Raw genomic sequence first — 21,168 nt, 5'->3', positions numbered from 1 at the left:
ATCCTGTATTTGGTACTTGCCAGTTTTACTGAGGAAATTTTTGTAATATGCCTGCAGATGATGATTTAAAACTTAAATAATGCCAGTGTTGATGTCACCATGATTATCAAGGGAACATGGACATCAGCTAATACTTCATGCTTTAAACAGTTTTGAAGAATGCAAAATGCAAATGGGAAGATCCTCTTGTCTGAGTGTAAAAGAAAAACTTCCCCAGAGGAGCTTTGATTTTGCAGTTTCCGAGAGCCCATAAAGCAAGTCAAAGAGTCTTCAACTTTGGTTGACCTAACTCAGGTCCATTGAACATGATGTATTATTCACAAGTGTCCACAGATACTAAGTTTGAATAACTGTTTCATAGGGGAACACATCTTCTACAGTGATGGGGCAAGGTGCTGGGACTAACAGAGGTTGTGGTGCTCTGTTTCTCACCAGATCAGACAGTCAGACCGTTAGGGTCCAATCTTGCAAGTCAAAGCAGAATTCCACCCTCTTGCAATGGGAGTTCCAGAACACAAAGAAGGCTTGCAGCTCAGCCTGTAAAAATGATTGAGACAAGGTGTGATGTTAATGGATTTTAAACTTACATACAAAAGCCATTTCTGTGATCATTGTATTAAGCTTGCAACAAATTTTGTGCCAAATGGCTAAGTGAGGTGTCAAATGAAAGCTGGTACTGCCCTGAATCTGTTTATGCTACTTGTGTGTCTGTGCCATGTTTTTGTATGTGAAGTTACAGATATTGGTTTTATACCTGAAATATAAATGTTTTAGTGCTGAGATTCACAGTAGGAGGTCTGATCACCTCCCCAGTCAGAAGGCATGAGCTAAACAAAGGGACAGATGCCCAGATGTTGATTCCACATTTTATGGAAATAGACTGGGATGTGCTGGCTAGCCCAGTGACCAATGGCAAAATGGCACAACAGGCTACCTGGTTGGTTGACCCTCCATTGCCTATGTAAGAAGAAAGGAATTTTTCCCTCCACATGGCAAGATATAAGATGGCCCTGGTAGTGACCATCTTTGTTCTCCAGACCTCATGAACTAAGCCTACGTGACCTGTGGTCCTACCTCTCATGGGGTGCATTTTCAGAGTCTTTCAAGAAATGAGCATATACATTGCTGTATCCTGCATCAACAGCTTTAACTAACATATGTAATGAACCACTTTAACAATTTTTTACTCTCACCCTATTCTTTCCTTCTCTATTAATAAAACTTTAGATTCTAGATTTAAAGGATTGGCACAGTGTGCTGTTTTGGGTATGATCTAAGTATATCTTGACCTGGGAATGTGGCTGGATCCTTTGGGGCCTGGAAGAATCTGTGTGGATTTGGTGAAATAGGCTTTCATAGCTTCTCACCTTAATAGGAAGGTCACTGGTTTGTGTACTAGGAGCAACTGGAGAACCTGTTGGTTTGCTTGTGTAGCTTCTGGCTGGCCAGTGGGGCTGGCAGAAGTATTTTTGTGGCTGCCTTAATTTGCCTCATTGAGAAGGAAATCACAGCTTGGACTGTAATGGCCCAGTTTTAAGCAATTTGCCTAGGATTGGTTCTCTCAACTGTGCCCAGAACCTCCCATAATTTATGTTAATTTCTGGAAAGGCAGAGAACCATACATTTACATCCCATTACAGCAAAGGATGAAAAAAAATTGCTTTCATTTAATTTTTAAGTAAGTGCTAAAGGCTTAAACCAAAGCACACTGATGTTCATGGGATTCTTTTCATTGACTTGAACAGTCTTTGGCTCAGAACTGGTGTACAACAGATTTTGCTCTTAGAGCCACGTGATATTTTATAACTTTTGTTGTCGTTCTCTCATGGCTGAAGGGGAATCTCTCATTCACTTACATGACATACCCCTAGGAGATAAGGTCTATGGGATGGAGGACAAATATTTGTATTTGTTAAATTTAATAAGATTTATTCCTTAAAAGGGAAATTCTCAGCATTTTGAAGACCAGTTATATTAAATTAGCTTAATATAATCTTTGATGGTATTTGTGCTTATTTCCACGTAGCATAACCATGTCCAAAAAGATAACTATTTATGATTCTTTATGTCTTCTTTGAGATTCTTTAAAAATTTTATGTCCTATTTTCTTTGTTTTCCTGCTTCCTATATTTCAGTGGTATTGCACTCATTTTCTACCATGAAGTTCAAACTAAAAGAAAGTTTATTTTTTTCACAATTTGTCCTTCTCAGGAGACGGTGGATAACTAACTGATGGCTCATTTTGCACTTCAGACAATACTCCTCTACGTGGCATTGTGCTTCAGAGTACATCAAGGTCAAGGTGATATTAAGGAGTTTTTTTATATATTCACTGAAAATATGTTTTAGGGACTGTGTCTCTGTATTTTTAGCTTTCTTTTTGTGTAACTGTGGCTGCTAATGAAAAGTAAACTTAGTTATGACCTAAGGAAATAAATGGTACAGGAAAGGTTGAATGATCTCAATTTTTTATAGAGAACACAGACATAAAGCAGATATCCTGAGTCTATCTCATTGCTAAAATTGCTTCAGAGAAAGCTAGAAAGCTTCCTTTGTAAAAGAGCTTGATGCTGATTGCACTTTTGGGGGGTCAGAGAGCAATGGTAGGGCAGGATTTGCGTTTTCAAACCAGGCACCGAATACTCTCAACATGGCACACTACAAGGAAGGCTGACAAATCCCTACCAAACTCCATGCTCTGGGAAGTTTAAAAAAAAAAAAAGTGACCAGAAGCTGAGTCTCTGTACACTACCCAAGGTACAATCTGGACCTTTTAACATCAGTGTCCCCTCCAGGTCGGGGGTGCCTTTTATAATTGCTGCTGGTCAGACAAGCCTCTAGCAAGTAAAATCACTACCAGGGTCATTCCTAGAAATTCTGGCATTCTACACAGTCCCCTGCAGGGAGTGGGAGGGCAGGAGGTGTGGGGAATAGGAGCACGGTGAAGGGCAGGGAGGGACTGCTGGCCACCTGACTCCCAGCTGCTCTGCTCTGGCTCCCAGCTGAGTCACCTGGGAGAAGTGGGAGCTTGGGGAGGGGGGTGGGACTGCCCCTGCACTCATCAGTGAGAGGGGTGTTCCAGGTCCTGCCCCACACCCCTAAGGCTGGCCCTGTTGGGTGCAGCCTGAAGGGATTGCTGAGGGATAGCTGCCTGAGCTGGTGCCACCCCATATACAGCTGTGTAGGGCACCATAGAACTGGGGACAATTTGGTGCCCCAAATTTTGAGGTGCCCTACCCAACTGCATATAAGGCTTATTGGTAGGGATGGCCCTGATGAGTGCTCTAGCCAGTCACTCCTGAATTGATTGCAGAGCAACACCGTCAAAGTCTCAGTCCTAGATTTGTCCCTAGAAATATGCATCTTGTACTGCACAGGTCCCTCCAGGACACCACAAGTACATAGACAGTCCATTGTTTCATTAATAGAAAATGATTTGTACATATCCTGTTATCTCAAATGCAGGTGCCCAAACATTTCAATCCATGGGAATTTTTATTTGTCCCACTGCCGTTATGTAAAATTCTTGCTCACCCGCTCCTTCCTGCCAAAGAATGTCCACTTGGCTCAGCAATTGTCCACTTGATGTTGTCTAGTTGAGGTGTTAGCAGCCTTTTGTCTCTGTAGAAGCTGAAGCTGTTCTTCTAAACTTGAGACTTGGTAAAAAAATGAAGGAGAAATTAGTAAGACAGGTAGAGAACTTCCTCAGCACTACTCAGTAATGTAGAACTCTTTATGACCAGCCAGTACTAATTGTTGTGCTGAAATACTGTGGCATTTCCATCGCAGCATCACAGAAAATAAACTTCAGGTACGTGTGATGATGCTGATAGATCATCCCAGTCTATGGAGTTATTGTTTCTATTAAGGTGGTGTCTAAGTGTAACAGGATGCCTGGGCCCTTTATCAGGGAAGAGGTCAGTGCACCTGTGTTTGGCCATGTGACCCTAGTTAGGCTTAAAAGAGACCACTTCTGCAGCTTCAAGTCTTGGTCTATCAATGCAGCCCCCACCCCCATTGTGTGGTAGAGCTCAAGTTGTTAGCACCTGCCTCTGGGGCGAAGGGCAGGCCTCCATGAATTCTTGTTTATTACCCCTGATCTGTCTATGACATTTACTAAAAATAACTGACAAAATCTTAACTTTAGTCATTATGTACTTTCAAACTGCCCCTTAAAATTCTTTTGTAGGCTTCAGGGCAAAAAAAATGTATAGCCACAGGTTTCAAACCAAACCATTGTCTGTGATGTGGACCAATGCGGTCACATTGTTTTCTTGTACTCCTCCATGGATACCCTCTGTATCCATCTATTATTTCTCATCTTATACTTACATTATGGGTTCACTGGGGCAGGGGCTGTCTATTTGTGCCCTGTTTGTTCAGTGCATAGCACCATCGGGCTTCTATGTTCTACAGTAATGCAAATAACAAAACCGTCTAAGTGGACCAGGCAGACCCAGGGTGGAGGAAAGAGAAGGAACGTCAGCAGGAACTAACACAATAGTGTCCAATGGCATGCTGATTTCACGTTTGTTTATAATTTTTAAATATGGATCATTCGCTTTCACCCTGAAAGAAGGAACTTCTGCATGTCCCACATTCCAAGACTGTGAGGGGAAGTGTGACTGTGCCCAGATGTGGTCAATTAGATTAAAAGAGGGAATGGGCTAGCTGCCAAGGGAAGTCAGACTTGCCATATGAGGGGCGAAATCTTAGCTCAGTTTTGACATCTGTGACTTCATAAAGCTCTCCTTTTAAGTTAATTTTGAAAGCAGGCTTAGGGAAGATCTTTTCATTTATAGTGACTGTTGCTCACTTACATAAGTCTGAAGGACTTCAAGAGCATAGCTTGCCAGACTTGACACATGAAACAGATACGCCATTTTGGACGTCCTGGCAGAAAGTCTCAGGTAGAAGTTGTGCTTTGCCTGTAAATCGTGCAAGTTAATCAACCCATAACCACGTTACTAAAACTTGCACTATGTTAAGGTGTGTAGATGCCATTTTATAGAAAAGCAGCCCACTTTATTTTTCTTTTTGATAGATACTGTTCACAGTATGTTTTACTTAAGGGTTAAGCCTTAAAAATATCGATCAGTGGATAAAGATCAACATTTCAAACATTCATAAAAGTCAACATATCAAACTTGGTCTGGGACATATTTGGGCACCGAGTAACTGCACTGGTTTTCAGAGCTGCTGAATCTCTGCAGATGTGTTGAAAAATCTGCTTGCTTATTCAAATGTCTAAATGCAAATTAAGTGCCTAATATAAGACTCACAAACCTGAACATTTTAGCCATAGTAGTTGCTCACAACAAGCTAAATATTTAACATAAGCAAGAGTTTGAGACCTTAGAAACATCAGACAGCACATAATGTCCTAGCTGGGAAGTACAGGTTGCACCTCACTGCTCCAGTACCCTGGGGACCTGAGTGGCCACAGACCAGGGATTTTGCTGGGTCAGGAGAAGTCAATACTCCCCTGCTGGCCTCTGCTCCCAGGCTCCCCTCCCAGCTGTCAGCCTGCTACCAGTCCCAGCCAGTTCCCAGACACCACCTGTGTCTCCCTGGCCCCAGCCTGCCAGCTTTCTGGCCCAAGCCCCTGCTTCCCAGCTCCAGGCACCAGCTGTAACCCTCCACTTCCTGGCTATGACTGCGGCCTGCCACTTCCCAGCCACAGCTTCCTGGCCCTGGCTATGGCATTTTGGCTGCCCTGTTGCCAACCCTGCTGTGTCTGCCCGACTCTGAAATGACCCCCACACATGGCTGCTGGTGTGCTCTGGTCCAGCAACATCTGTGGTCCTGCCACATCATAGATGTTGCCAGACTAGAGGGTCCCAGATTTCAGAGGTTCAACCTGTACTGATTTAGTGATATCCCTAACATCAGTCAGCCAAACTCTTCTTATTACCGAGCTATCTGAAAGCATGATGCCAGGACATCAGTTTTAAGAACATTGCTGTTTTATTGATATTTTAGTTGCTTATATGTTAAATAATAAACATGCGCAATGGGACACCCACCAGGACCTGCACTATCTTGTTATCTAATGACACCATTTACTGCAGAATGAGTTTTTGGCTCTCAGCCTCTACCTAGTTATGTATCCTGGCATGTCTTTTTATTAGTTCTTTCTTGGGTACTTTCCATCAACACTATTCAGTTTATGTATCATTGACTGGCAGAGTCCAGGGTTTCTAATTTATACAATGCAAAACAAAATGTCAAAACAACTGCGATTGAGGCTTTCATCTTTGTTGTCCTTCACCTCCGGTAAATTGTGGGGATTTATTATGATTCTGATCTTTCAAATATGTGGTTTCCTGCTGGGGGGTCTCTTACTCATATGTTCCCAATATTTGCCATTGAGGGTTACTGGAGGTTCAGATCTATCCAGTGTCCTCTATCTGATGGTCCTGCTATTTTAAAGAGTAGGTCTATAGGGATTGGGCTCATTTAATCTGGGAAAACAACTGCTTCCCGCCCATTGGAGCTATTTGAGAGGAAACTCATGTGAGTTCTACAGAATGTGCCTTCTCCATAGCCTCCCTTTCATTATTTTTTAATCCAGGAAGGGACAATCTGACCCATAGCACACATTTTCAAAGGTGCTGTTGACTTTTCCTTCCTTCCTTCCATCTGCTTCCTTGCCTTTATGGTTCCTCTTCCTCTTATGCTTCTTAAAAGGAAGACACGGGGTGACTAGTTTCAAGTGGAAAGAAAACAGAAATCAACCTTCTCTCTGTACACATACAGGGATCTGTGCCCAGGCACAGTGCCTAATACTCCATGGGAAGAAGTGGTAAAGAGAGGTGGGCAGGCTGACCAGATAATGAGAAGCCAAGATTAGGCAGTGGGGTAAAGAAGCATGTGTAGATCTTTTAAGTTATGGTGATTTCCAATCAAATTCAGCGTAAGTATGGATTTTTTTTGAACAATCTTATCTTTGCTCTGCCAGCATAGTTGTACCAGCACCATGTTCCTGCTGTATCCATAAAATACACCCACATGGTAGCATGGTCATGCCTGTGATATCTTGTGCACTAGTCGATGATCAGATAATCCTTGATTGTGCTGAAAAGGCAGGGAGAGATGGTGCTGTCTTGTCTTCAGCTGTCTCCAAAATCTCTAAATCAACTGGAGGATCTTGTGGCTCATTTCACTGACTCAAGCATCCTTGGCAGTGAAGCTAACAGCATGGTAATTTCAGTTTCAGTAAAACCCACAAATTGCAGCTTCCTCTCTCCTTTTGGACAGGGAAAGATTTACATCAGATAATTCTCTTGTGAATATTTCACATTTACAACATGTTGTGGGTTTCTTCACAGTAGCATAAAATTCATGGCCATTATTCCCCTACTTGCACAGCTCTAAAATCACTGTCAGGGTTTGTAAATGTAAAGGCTATTTTGTGGCCATTGGCTAGTGTGGATTGTTTTACTTCTACAAGACAGTCATAGTCTCACTTTCATTAGTGGGGACATTGTGCACTTCTGTGTCATGTAACAGATATTTTCCTCACACAGTCTTTAATTTTAACATCTTGCTTGTGTTTCTCTGAGAGAGAGAGAGAGAGAGAGAGATTGTGTGCACACATGTAAATATTTACCTCCAAAACCTTTTAGGGACTAGCAACCATCCTGATTCTCTGACGGTCCAGAGAAGCTCTGAATGCTCTCAGAATAACTCGTATTTTGAAAGTAGGCCTGGACCCAAGCTATCACTTAATAGTCCTTTGCTTCAGTATGTCCTTTTGCAGCAGTTCTCATGTTACTCACCCCCTTCCGGCACCCTTTAAATAATCCAACAACAGCAAAAACCAAAGGGTTTCTAGCTGAGTCACTAGTAGACATAACATTTGCTAGAAAATGTGCGAGGTTCTAAAGGATTAGCTTTGCAGCATGGAAATCCTCTTTTCATTTGTTTGATCTCACTACAAGTTGTATCCTATAGCCCATCAGAATTGTTAATAAAAATCCCAGCTGAATCCAATACCTAAAACCTTATCATTGACATTTCATCTGTAAAGTATTGCCAGGTATCATCACAAGTGGTTCTGGCCCTTCAGCCTTGAATTTCACAGCTAAGGTTATTGTCTCCGTTCAGCCTTGCATAGCAGTCATTGCACAGCTAGGGACTAAGACTGTTATCTGAGTGGGATTTTTATTTTAATACAGATACCACATTTCAAACTTATCAATGCAGCCAGATAGACTGTGCCTAAAACTGCTTCCCATTCACCATCCTGCTTAACCTGTCCTGTTTTGTAGCTGGAATGAAATTGCTTAAGAGCACCTTGGTATTTACTGTGTTACTCTAAGCAGCTACTACCACAAGGAACAGTCTGACAGCTGAGAAAATGGTCTTCAACCTTTCCAAAATGAAACCAAATCTGACCATAGGCCAGACCTTGCATAGCACTTCCCTAAAATATCCACCAAATCTCAACATCCCTGTGGTGTCAGAGCATTAAAATACCATCAAAATCCACCCAGACTTATAACGCTCCTTATAACCCTGGTTTCCCTAGTGTGATGATGCTGGGGTTTCTCTCTTCATGCAGGTGGTACTGTGTTCTTTGACTTTGTGTGAGGGGCTTGGCCTGGCTCTGTAAAACTGTGGTGACCTCAAAATGCTTTCTGTCTGAGTGCAGATTTGTTCCTCTGAGGTGCTTCCTTGGTCTGAGACAAAACATACCAACTTTTATCAGTGAATCACGCTAGCCCTGTCTGCCCTTAACAGCACCAAAGTGCAAAGGGGCCCCATTCTTTATCAGAGTCCAGTCAGTATCAACACGTATGATCCTTAATTTAAAATAAGCGGGTTTTGCATGGGATGTCAGAATGGCAACAAACACTGACCGGTTTGAAATGTCAGCTTCTTTGCTTTTTTAAACACCCTCCTTGAACTCCCACCCTGCCCCGCCCCACCCCCAAACCTTGCCCCCAGCTGGGCTAGTTTGTTGCTCAGCCAGCGCTCTACTTGATCAGAGATGCGGCTTGACAATAAATGTTTGGGGGAAAGCATTCAATCATAATCTAACTCCAAAGGTGGCCTGGAGCTTCCAGTGAGCTTGGTGCCAGACTGCCCACAGTCCTGTTCTTTGCTAATCATCAAAATTCATAAGTCTTCAGTGCATAGCCTGAAGAATTTTGATACTGCAGCAATCCCAGGGCCGGCCTTAGGGAAAGTGGTGCCCTGTGTGAATATGCATTTTGGTGCCCCTGGCCCTGTGATCACAGTGCCCCCCTCATCACCCTGATTCTCCATAGGTTCCTTACCTTCTCCTTCCCCCAACCTCTGCACCTCCACTGCTGCAACTGTGCCCCCTTTGCCCCAGTGCCCACACCTCCCTCCTGTGTCCCAACCCTTGCAGTGTGCCCCATTCATTCTTGCCTGCCTACCTTCTGTGCCCCATCCCGTGTACCCCTTCACTCCTACCCTCTGCACTGCCTGTACCCCCTAACTCCTGCATTTCCCTCCTGTATCCCAACACCTGCACTGTGCCCCTCACAGCCCACCTCAAAGGCTGGCCCTTGCAGCAGTCTAAATCCCACATGAACATCAGTTTCTACACCACCTCTTTGTGATAGGCATAGAGTACAAGTGAGCGAGTCAATAGTGCATAGGTTGGGCCCAACTTTCTTGCCATTCATAGTAATGGGGACAAAGTTACACTGTCATTAAGTGCCTTAGCAAGCCTATGATCACCTTTCTTAAGGTAAGTGAAGGTTACATGACTGGATGGGCACAGAGAGTCAGTGTCACAGCTGGGAGCAGAATTCAATAGGTCCTGGGAGCCAGCTACCCACTTCTTGGGTGTGTGACAAAAATATTGACAGGTCATTTCTCTGGTGGCACTAGCATTACCGCCTGTCCTGGCTCAAACAAATTTGATGATTTAAGCAGGCATGTGTGTTAATATTTTTAAACCAGATTTATTTTTCCAGAGCTCCAGGAATTTCTACCCACATTCCTTAAAGTTTCCAGGAATTTGCCTCTTCAGCGTTTGTTGGTGGAATGGGATGTTAGTGACTCAGCCCACAAGTTGGAACTACAAATGGTTTTTGACATTCAAGTCAGTCGAACTGAAGAAATGAATATTGTCTGGACAGTAAGTATCTTTTCATAAACAAATATTTTAAATGTCTTCATGTATCAATACTAGCAAAATCAAACATTTTGATGAGTGGAGGTAGCTTTGTCACAGGGACACGTCCAAGGCTCATAAGAAGGGTCTACATATTTTACTAAGTTCCCACTCAATTCAACATAGAAATGCCTGATTATGGAAAGAGAACGTATTAAGATGTATCACTGAGCACAAAGTCTGTTACTAAATTTATTCCCAAGTGCGTGAGTGTGCCTTGCGGACTTCTCTACACCCCATACTAGAGGTCCCTTATTAGAGTCTTTATCCTGGCTGAGGAAGACAAGACAAAACAATTTCTGTCAAAGTTTCTCCCACTTTTCCTCAAGAATGGGGAAACAAATTTCGGTCTCCTGCAGGCACGTTACAGTTAGGCCATCTAGCCTGAATACTGATGGGTGAATTCTATTCCTCTTTTCTTCTGCTTACCTACTTTAGATGGCTGTTGCCTATCTTTTTGTCCATCCCACGGGAGAAGCAAGCACGGCCTTAGCGGCTGACGCTACTGCTACCGCTGAGCCATTACTTACCAGAGTTCAGTGCTTTGGATTTAGGTCCATTGTGGAGAGAAAACAGTGTTTAATGTCATGGGAACAAAGAGCCTTGATTAAGATAATAGCTAGTGCTTGAGAGCAGAGATGGCAACCCATTAGTCCAGCAATAAAACTAATGCTTTAGTATAAAATAAATGGCCATTTGTGGCACCCTTACTTAAAAAGTTACAGGCTCATTACAGTTATTTAGATTTGTTTACAATTTAGGGCCCAATGCAAATTGCCAATTAATTTAATAGAGAAGAATATGAGAGTGCATTATATATTGTCACTTCCCGTAGAAACTGGAGTGATGGATTCTAAAACAATGTGATATTGAGTTGCCTTCCACTGAAAAAACAGTCTTGTAATCCCAAATCCATAGGCTGAACTATATATGACACAAGGTGAAAGCTTTACATACAAAGTGCATTTGGTCAACTGTTATGTGGCACTACCAGCAAGATATGTCCTTACTACTATTTTTTTCTGTAAAGAAGAATGTACCATCGTAAATAATGCAATGGCTGAGTGATATTGTTCATGCTGTTAGTATTACTATAGTGATATAGTTCATGGTATAGATACTACTCAGAACAGAGGCTAAAGAATTTCCCTGTAATTAATACTAATATTAAAATCATACAATGCCAGTGAAATCAACTGTACCAGTCGGGGGAGCAAAGCCATTGAAGAAAGCCCAGATGTTTCGAACAGAGCATGATGCTGAGTTGTGATACTAGCTGGAGCTGTCAGTGGAGCTACACTGATTTACAGCAGCTGATGAATGTACTCAGTTTCTTGTTTTCCAAAGTCAGAAGCTTCCAGAGTTGTACATTGTGGCAGGCAATTACATCATAATGGTCCAAGTGTGTGTTCATTCTCTTTGTTGTGGCGTTGAGCCACACTCCTGCATGGGGGCTGCGCAGAACTATTGCAAACTGGGGAAAAGGCAGGCCTCTGCTCTCCCCCTCCCACCTTCCAAAAACACAGTACAGTAACTTTTGCCTGCATGGCTGCTCTGATCATTGAATTTGTTCCAGTTGCAATAGCACAGGGCTATCCCCAGGTCCTGTATAAACTGGCAGGAAGAGCTGCAGGTGATCTCTGTGCTTGGCATGTGTGAGGTGGGAGGGGGAGTTTACAAAGAATGAGATTTCAAGGGACCTTCCAGGAGGCAGGAACCAGCCTCTGTTGGACCCTTCATTACTTTTGCTAATTTGTTTTTTTCCCCATACTCTTTTGCACAGGATTAAAACTGCTGACTTGCTGTACAAATAATTCCCTAATCATAGATCTCTTTGCTATCACCAATGTCTTTTCCATTGTGTATTTTAGGCAGTCACTATCCTCTTGGCTTCCACAGACAGATAAATATCCTTGCAGCAATAACATTTTAAAATAAATTTTCGCAGATTACAATATGAAAGCGTATCATTTAAACTACTTCTTACCATGCCTTTTTTCCCCACATCATATTACATGATTTTCAGCTCTCTTACAGTCTGACGACTACAGTCAAATATAAATTAATTCTCCACCAAAACAGATACACATAGTAGCAGTACAGAGTGAGATACTTAAGCCTCCAGATAATCAGAAAATTATCAAGCTGTGCAGGGAATGGTGTGTGCAAATTAGCCTAACTGCAAACACAGTCAACCTACTGGTGGTCATCTGAAACTGAAATTACTATTTTGAAACATAAGGGCCTGATCCATCACTGTATGATACTGATTTTAGGCAGATGTATCTCCCGTTTCAGTGGAATTGCACTGATGGAGTGATTGCAAATCAAGCTCACAGTCTTGCTAACTACATGTGCGAATGAGGTACATAGGTAAATCCAAAATTCTCTGTAAAACTGAGATGCTAACTTATGACTGGGGTTTTCCAGGAGCCTTAGAAAGCTACACACTCAATGTTATCTCTGTTTTTAGAACCCAAGGGAATGGTAACTTTTTTTTAAAGTTGGTGTCAGAAATAAATTAATGGGAAAACTGTGCTTCTGTTCACTACAAGTTTGGTACAAGTAGAACCTTTTGAGTCTGGCACCCTTGGGACCTGACTTGTGCAAAACCAGAGAATTTTCCAAACCACAGGAGATCTATATTATCTAGCAGCATTACCAATGCTTCTTCTGCTTACTGAGCTCTTAGAAGAAACTTAGGGGTAAATTAGAGCTAAATAACAGCACAGAACACTGAGAGCAAGGACTGGTGACGATAAACAAACTTTATGGGACCACAGGAAACCTGGCCACATCCATGATAAGTGGACACCTGAACAACCAAAATTGTGCTAGACCACAGATGTTGCTGGACCAGCGTTCTGGGCTAGAGAGGTTCAACCTGTGCGAGCAAGCACGCTCTTTTGAAAACTATTTATTAGATATTAAGTACACACCCATGCAGTAGGTATAGGACATTCCAGATACATCTGCCCACAATCTGAGAGGATTTTGAGTGATTATTGGCTGGGCTTAAAGGGGCCCTTTTACCAGACAGCTGATGAGTTTAGCAGTCAGCTCTTTCCTGAAGGAAAGTTCCCTCATACTGCTCTGAGATATTTATCTAACTTTTAATAGTTAACTTCAACAAAGCATATAACTTAGTGGAGTGCCATAACAACCTATACTGGGTCACCAATTTTAAAAATTTTAATAAACTACATATTAGTTTAAAACATTTTCAATATTTTAGCTATAAAAAGTTGTGTAAAACCAAGGTTGCTAGTGACATACTTTTGATCATTTTGGTCCTTTTTAAAATTCTGATTAACAAACATGCAGCTGTCTGAGCTTGTCTCACAAAGGCCTAAGATTATTCCTAGCTGTGGGCTGTTTGGCTCAGTGGCTGAACACACAAAATGGCTGCCTGAGTCTTGTCAAATTCTGGGGTACATGCCTCTCAAGTTTAGGGCAACTATATGCTCTGTCCCAAATACAGGTCAGGGAGATATGAGGGGGAGGGGCAGGTCCTCCAGACTGAACCAAGTCCCAGGGAGCCAGTGCTCCCTGCCCCTCCCCCCAATGTTGGGGAAGAAGCGGCCGCAGGCGCTCCCGGCCTGGAGCCCCAGGAAAGCAGCAGCCATGTGTGCTTCCAGCCCAAAGCCCCGGAAAAGCGGCAGTCGCACATGGTCCCAGCCCAGAGCCCCAGGGCGCTCCCAGCCAAGAAATCCGGGAAAGCGGAGACCGCAGGTGCTCCCAGCTCCACCCCCAGTCCCCGAGGGCCTAAATACGGGACAGTTCATCCCTTGGGACACCTTTTTCGTGTCCCAAATATGGGACCATCTCACCCCATACGGGACAGTTGGTCACCCACCCTACTTAAGTTGGAACAGTTGACCCTAATTCCAAACTAAGCATTTTACACATATCTTTGTTCACCGGACTTCACCTTAATGGCATACTTATCTTTTTTGGTCTGTTTTTAGGAGTATTATAGCACAACTCTAAGTAAACTGAATAAAACTTTGCACTGGAGTTGGGATTCAGAAGTACCTTTGGAATGCACATCCCACTCTGTAAGAATCAGGAGCATGGTAAATGAGGAAAGATTCTCTAAAACCTGGAGTTGTTGGAGTCAGTGGGAGACTGTGCTAGGTAAGCAAAGGAAGACGTTGGAATACTTCCATGTTGCTTTAATACTGTGGTTTGTTTTGCTACTTGTAAAGCCAGTAAAATAGCAGAATTAAATGTCAGCGGTGGCTATGCAACATCAAAGAACCATTTTAGAATAGACTACTAATACGGGAGAACCCCATTTATCCAACAACTGGGACCATTGAGGGCTACATTGGACAGTCAAATATGTGGGTAAGCTGAAGAATGGGAAAATGTGATGCTGCAATGCCATCTCGTGGCCACAGGAACGCTCAGCTGCCTCTGACCTTGGATTCTTGGTTGTTCGGTCAATGCAGAGAGCTGGTTATGGGAGGGTCAGACAAACATGATTCTAATATACTTGTCTGTATTGTTGCGTAGAACTATAGAAAGGTTGAACTGGACAGGCCCTCGTGAGGTTATTTGGTCCTATTCCACCTTCCATCCTGCCACACCCCTCCCCAGTGCCATGCTGGGTCAGGATTAAGACCACCTAAAACACCCCTGCATAGTGTTTGTTTAACAATGTTCTTAAAATCTCCAATGGCAAAGATTCCACAGCCTCTCTCAGTAACATGCTCCAGTGCTTAATTATGGTTTTGATCTCTCTATCAACATCAAGACACCAGAAGTGATGTACCAGCCTGTGCCATGGAAGCCTTTTGTAGAGCCTGTTATCACAGCGAATGGCCAAAACCTCCAGACAGTGGTCAAGTTCACCTACCTCTTGAAGCTCATGTCAATAATGAAACCAATGTCAGAATTGCCAAAGCCAGTGTGGCCTTTGGCAGCTTTGTACAAATGTGTGGAGAGTGCAGAGGCATTAGTCAACAAACAAAACAGAAACTCTACAAAGCCATCTTGTTCCCAACTCCGATATATACAGGAGAAACCTGGATGGTGTAAAGATGCCATGTTGTGAAGTTGTGTCATTTTCACGTAGGCTGTGTGAAGAAGCTGGTGAAGATAAGATGGCAAGACCAGGTTCCAAATAGTTCAGGTTTCAAATAGATAGGTTTTGTGGGCATACAGACTGCTGATGGAGTCACGGATGAGATCAGCAGGCCAAGTCACTCGGATGTCATATGAATGACTGCTGACCTAAAGCAGGAAAAATGTTCTCATAGAAGCCAGAAGAAATGTTTCAATGATTACCTGAAGTTTATCCTTGAAGCACTTCAACACTGACTCAGTAACAGAGAGAAAGCCGTGCTAGTCTACGTACTACCAAAACAAAAAAGCAGTCCGGTAGCATTTTAAAGACTAACAAAATAACTTCTTAGGTGATGAGCTTTCGTGAGACAGACCCACTTCTTCAGATCATAGCCATACCAGAACAGACTCAATATTTAAGACACAGAGAACCAAAAATAGCAATCAGGGTTGACAAATCAGAAAAATATTATCAAGGTGAGCAAATCAGAGGGTAGAGGGGCAGAAGGGGTCGGGGGTAGTCAAGAATTAGATTAAGTCACGTAAGCATACTTGGCTTAATCTAATTCTTGACACACACACCCCATGGCCTTCTGCCCCTCTACTCTCTGATTTGCTCACCTTGATAATATTTTTCTGATTTGTCAACCTTGATTGCTATTTTTGGTCCTCTGTGCCTTAAATATTGAGTCTGTTCTGGTATGGCTATGATCTGAAGAAGTGGGTCTTTCCCATGAAAGCTCATCACCTAATAAATTATTTTGTTAGTCCTTAAAGTGCTACTGGACTGCTTCTTTGTTTTAACATTGACTCAGTTTTCGGAAGATCTTGCTCATGATCATTCGACCAGGCAAAGTCTCATCCATGCTGGAGCTACAGTCTCTGAGCAGAGGAGGACTACTGAGGCAAAGCAGAAGTGCCAAATCTCTTCCTCCTTGTCCTTCCTTTCATGGATATATGGAACAACTGATCACTGTTCTGTTTATTATAGATTTGAAACCAGATACCAGATTGACTCTCAGCCTTCCCTTCATTGGAATAAATATGTTCAATTCTTTCCATTTTTCCTCAGTTTTCCAATCATCTTTCCATTTTTGTTAGTCCTAGAATTGGACACAGTACTCACAGATTCTGGGACAATTCCCTCCTGTGCCTCTTATTTGACAGCAACATAGAGGAAGCCGTGCTAGTCTATACACTATCAAAACAAAAAGCAGTCAAGTAGCACTTTAAAGACTAGCAAAATAGTCTATTAGGTGAGCTTTCGTGCGGCAGACCCACTTCTTCAGACCAGAACAGGCTATATTCAAACCTGTTCTGGTTTGGCTATGGTCTGAAGAAGTGGGTCTGTCCCACGAAAGCTCACCTAATAAACTATTTTGCTAGTCTTTAAAGTGCTACTTGACTGCTTTTTGTTTTTATTTGACAGCCCTATTAATATACTTCCCTTTTGGCAACTGTATCACATCGACACCTTGTATTCCATTTATGATGCACTATAAGCCCCAGATCCATTTCTGCCTCAGTAAAGTATTTCACACTAGTCCTTATGGTGTGTCAGTTTGTTAATTTCAGACCAATTCTGCAGTTCATCAAGATCATTTTAATTCTAATCCTGTATTCCACAGTGCCTACCACCCCTTCCAGCTTGGTACAGCTGCACATTTTATACATATACTCTCAATTTCATTTTCCAAGTCATTAAAGAAAATACTGAATGGGACTACTGGCTCCAGAACAGACCTATGCAGGACCCCTCCTGATGCATCCTGCTTGCTTAACTGCAAATCATTTTAAACTATTTTTTGAATATAATTCTTTAGATGTTGTGTACCCATCTTATAACAATTTAATGGGAACCACAACTCTTTTTTTTTTTTTTGCTTATGACAATGTCATGTGGGATTGTGCCAAAATATTTAACTAAAATCCTGATATTTGGTGTTTTCTGCTTTCCTGCTATTAAAAAGGCCATAAATCTGTCAAAATTAGATTAGTTTGGCATGATTTTTTGACAAATCCATGTTGCCTATTACTTTAGTTTCTCTAGCTTTGAACAAGTGTTTCATTTAATGAATTGTGTTTTAATATTTTTACTGTCCTAAAAAATGGTAGAACTTCCAAATATTGGTTAATATAATTAGAAAAACTGTAGTCAGTAAATTACTTACTTCTTTCTCCCAGCTGTGTCAGTGATTTGCTGCGTAACCTTGGACAGAGTGCTTCACTCTGCTGTACTTCCCTTTAGCCAGTTGTAGCACAGATAGAATAACGTTCACCTTCCTTACAGGCAATAATGAGGAGTTTTATGTGGTGCCTTGAGATCCTGAGATGAAAAGTGCAGTACAATTGCAAAGTAGGGGTTGGAACACTTTTTTGGGTCAGGGGCCAATGACCCACAGAAAAATCAATGGGGGTCCACATCCAAGTGTGGAGCAAAAACAACACAGAAACCAACAAACACCCTCACTGACTCAAAAAGTGGGGAAAAAAAGTGAGGAGGAGGTGCTGGGGCTTTGAGAATTGTGGCCTCTGGGAGCAGCAGCAGAGAGCAAGAGAGGGCGCGCGAGAGAGGGGGCAAGTGTGTGTGTGCGCGTGCACACGCAGGGGCATGCAGTGCCTGCAAGGAGCGCTTCCCTGCTGTACATGGCACCACCTGCACCCCCAGCTATGGCAGGTAGACACCCTAACCCCCTGTCTCTCCTGCCCTCTCACTTCACTACCTCATTCTGCTCCTGCACCCCTCCTCCCAGACTCTGCTCCTCAACCCCCAGCCCTCTCCTGCACACTGAACCCCTTGTTTTTGGTCCCATCTCAGGGCCTAGGGCAGCCTTCCTACTGGTCCCAAGCCTCCAGAGGAGTTCATCCAGCCTGGAGAGCACACCCTGAGGCATGTATGGCCCCACTAGATAGCTGCAGGGAACATTATTTCCCTGCAGTGTGCAGAGCTGCATGGAACTACCTCCCTCCCCACTGCCAGGCAAAGCCTGCGGGCTAAATCTGGCCTGTGACTTGCTTTGATTGGGCCCATGGACCTTTGGACTCTCCCCCACAACAGCATGATCCAGCCAACTTTGGTGCTCCAGCCACAGCACACACCCATATGGCTGGAGCATCAGTGCTGGCTCACACTGCTGCTGGGCGAGAGGAATGGGTCCCAAGCCCAGGAGCCAGATCAAGGTAAGCTGCACGCCAGATCTGACCTGTGGACCATAAAGCATGAGACAGCCTGCTCACTAACACCAGTCCTGGCATAAAAGAAGTAATCAGACTTTGTGGTATATCTGTAATGTCTGTAGCAATGCTGCTCTAGTAAACAAGGAGGCTGTAATATCTTTTTCACTGATGCCTGACTTGTTCCTTTGATTAGTGCTCTTCTAGGAAGGCAGTATTTCTTCTGAAGCTATTGCATAATAATTCTTGGACTTGATGCAGAATCATTTCAACAATTTCAGCTTTGCAGCAGTGTCATCTGTTCTGTAAACGTGGGACATAAATTAACCACCTGTGATTCTTGCTTCACTGTCAGCAGGCTGTAGTGTTCAGAAACAAGCTATTACTGTTTCTTGGAAGTTTCTATTTTACACTTTTCTTTTCCAATGTAGGATTACTGATTTGGCTCTGCATTCATGTATTAGTTTAACACGAACAGACAGAAGTCGTTCTATAACTAAAGTTATAGCAAAGTGAAATCCTGGCCACATGTAAATCAATGGCAGAACTCTCAATTGCTTCATGAGAGCCATGATTTCACCCCTTAACTCTATTTCATTATTAAGCCCAGGTCTACAGTCAGGGACACACAAGATACGCCACTGCAGCTATGTGAATTGCTTAGCTGGCGTCAACATATCTTGCACCCATTTTTTGCGCCATCCCCAAAGCAAGGGGTCAATGGGAGAAATTCTCCAGTCCATTTCCCTTATTCCTTGTGACTGTGAGGAGAGCTGGGCTTGTGCACTAAATTGAACCCCGGAAGACCGCCCACCAGTGCATTGACCCAGTGGTATGTATGATAAGGCCTTAGAGTGTGGGGGAGGGAGAATGGGATGGGAGGAGGGTGGAGCTAGGATTTCAACTACAGCTGTTCAGTAAGGGGCTCTTTTTTGTTTTGTTTTGTTTTAATTTTTGACACAGCCTTCTAGCCTTACCTAGTTGCTCACAGGGTTGTGTCTGGCAATCATCAGTAATGTTAAATAGTAAGCCAAATACTTAAGTCACTTCTGAGTGAATTTCTGTGATGTGTATTAATAGAACTGAGGAAAAAAGGACAAAATGCAAGGTAGTGATTAGCTCTTTCTCTGGAACAACATAGTGTCTGGGGAATACAGAAGGGACTTAAAAATGTGTTTTAAAAGTCTGACTAAACAATATAGTTAAGGAACCCCTATCTGCACTGGTTCAGGTTCACACAGGTGCTAGCATCCCAGCGTGTCTTGGCAAAATTGTGTACACAAATCCTACATCAGAGGCTAGAGGTAAAATTCACTACAGATAACGAGAGTCTTTCCATTGGCTTTGTTGGGTTCTGAATCAGGTCTTGAGACAAAATTCACCCCTGTGGGAAGGCTCAGACTCCACTGAGGTTTTATATCTTAAGTAGGACTGAAGTGGGAGAATATTGTATGAGGGTGTACAAATGGATGTTTGCATGTGGCTAATTGAGGTAAAATTTCCAGATGTGTGCAAATGCCTGATTGCACATTCAAAGTCAGACAGGCACCTACCTAGACCAAGCTTTTGAAAACTTGTCCCTAGTGCTTTATCAGCTAATCAAGGGATAGACTGTTCAAAGGAGACTTCCAAGGCATAAAGAACATTCAAATTAAACAGTTGGTTCTTTTCTATCTTGCAGGCTTAGATACTTCAGATGACAACACGCCATACCTGTTCCCAGAAGACAAAGTTGTAGAAGAAGGCTCCAATGTCACTTTTTGCTGCATTGGTGGCAAAGATAAAAAAATAGAGTATTTTTTGTTTAATTACACTGATTATTATTACCCAGCTGCTAATGCAAGCCAGCGAAACATGGTGATTACTGTGAGTAAGGTGTGGCATGCCAAAGAGCCTGGCATTCTTGCCTTTTGTGAAATCTCTGGTAAAGGAAGCAAAAATTACAAAGCAACACTTCTCTTTGTGGGCAGTAAGTGCACTCCTTGCTTTGGGTCTCTTTCTGTTGCTGGTGAATATGTATTTTTGTTAATTAAAAAAAAAATCACTTGCAAAGTTCAAGGAGTAGGTTCTCAGCTGCTATGAAATGGCATTGATCTGGTGCCATAGCTGGAACTATGCCTATTTGCACTGGCTGAGGGATCAGCCCTGGCAGCGTGCCCTTTTGTAACACAGTTTACAGAAGAAAGGTTTAGAATCGTAGGGTTGGAAGAGACCGCAGGAGGCCATCATGTCCAACCCCCTTGATCAAAGCAGGACCAATCCCAACTAAATCATCCCAGTCAGGGCTTTGTCAGGCTGGAGTTAAAAACTGTTCCGGAAGCTGATTCCACCACCTCTCTAGGTAACCTATTCCAGTGCTCCACCAGCCTCTTTGTGAAATTTTTTTTTTTTTTTTTTTAATATCCAACCTAGACCTCCCCCACTGCAACGTGAGACCATTGCTCAGCCTGTCCCCATCCTCTTTGTAATCCCCATTCCCGCACATTTCAGGTAGCTGAAAGGCTGCTATCAAATCCCCCGCCCTTCTCTTCTGTAAGCTAAATAAGCCTGAGTCCCTCAGTCTTTCCTCAGAAGTCATGGGCTCTAGCACCCTAACCATTTTTATTGCCCTCCGCTGGACTCTCTATAATGCGTTCACATCCTTTTTGTAATGGGGGCCCAGAATTGGACACACTATTTCAGATGTGGCCTCACTAGTGGTGAATAAAAGGGAATAATCACTTCTCTAGATCTGCTGGCAGTTGCTCCTACTAATGCAGCCCAATATGCTG

At 43.0% G+C, this 21,168-nt stretch overlaps 1 protein-coding gene across 2 annotated transcripts in view; it reads left to right on the top strand.

Moving 5' to 3' along the window:
* Nucleotides 1–21,168, top strand: part of OSMR (oncostatin M receptor) — a 48,688-nt gene that overhangs the window by 3,676 nt on the left and 23,844 nt on the right. For both annotated transcript variants that reach the window (XM_074995629.1, XM_074995628.1), the window contains exons 2-5: nt 2,212–2,302; nt 9,954–10,117; nt 14,122–14,290; nt 20,079–20,366. In XM_074995629.1, the coding sequence (XP_074851730.1) occupies nt 2,233–2,302; nt 9,954–10,117; nt 14,122–14,290; nt 20,079–20,366 (691 nt within the window). In that variant the 5' untranslated portion in view covers nt 2,212–2,232. The remainder of the gene's footprint in view (nt 1–2,211; nt 2,303–9,953; nt 10,118–14,121; nt 14,291–20,078; nt 20,367–21,168) is intronic.

The sequence above is a fragment of the Carettochelys insculpta genome, chromosome 5, assembly GCF_033958435.1.
Source record: "Carettochelys insculpta isolate YL-2023 chromosome 5, ASM3395843v1, whole genome shotgun sequence".
NCBI lineage: Eukaryota > Metazoa > Chordata > Testudines > Carettochelyidae > Carettochelys > Carettochelys insculpta.
This window is presented reverse-complemented; position numbering and strand designations above follow the sequence as displayed.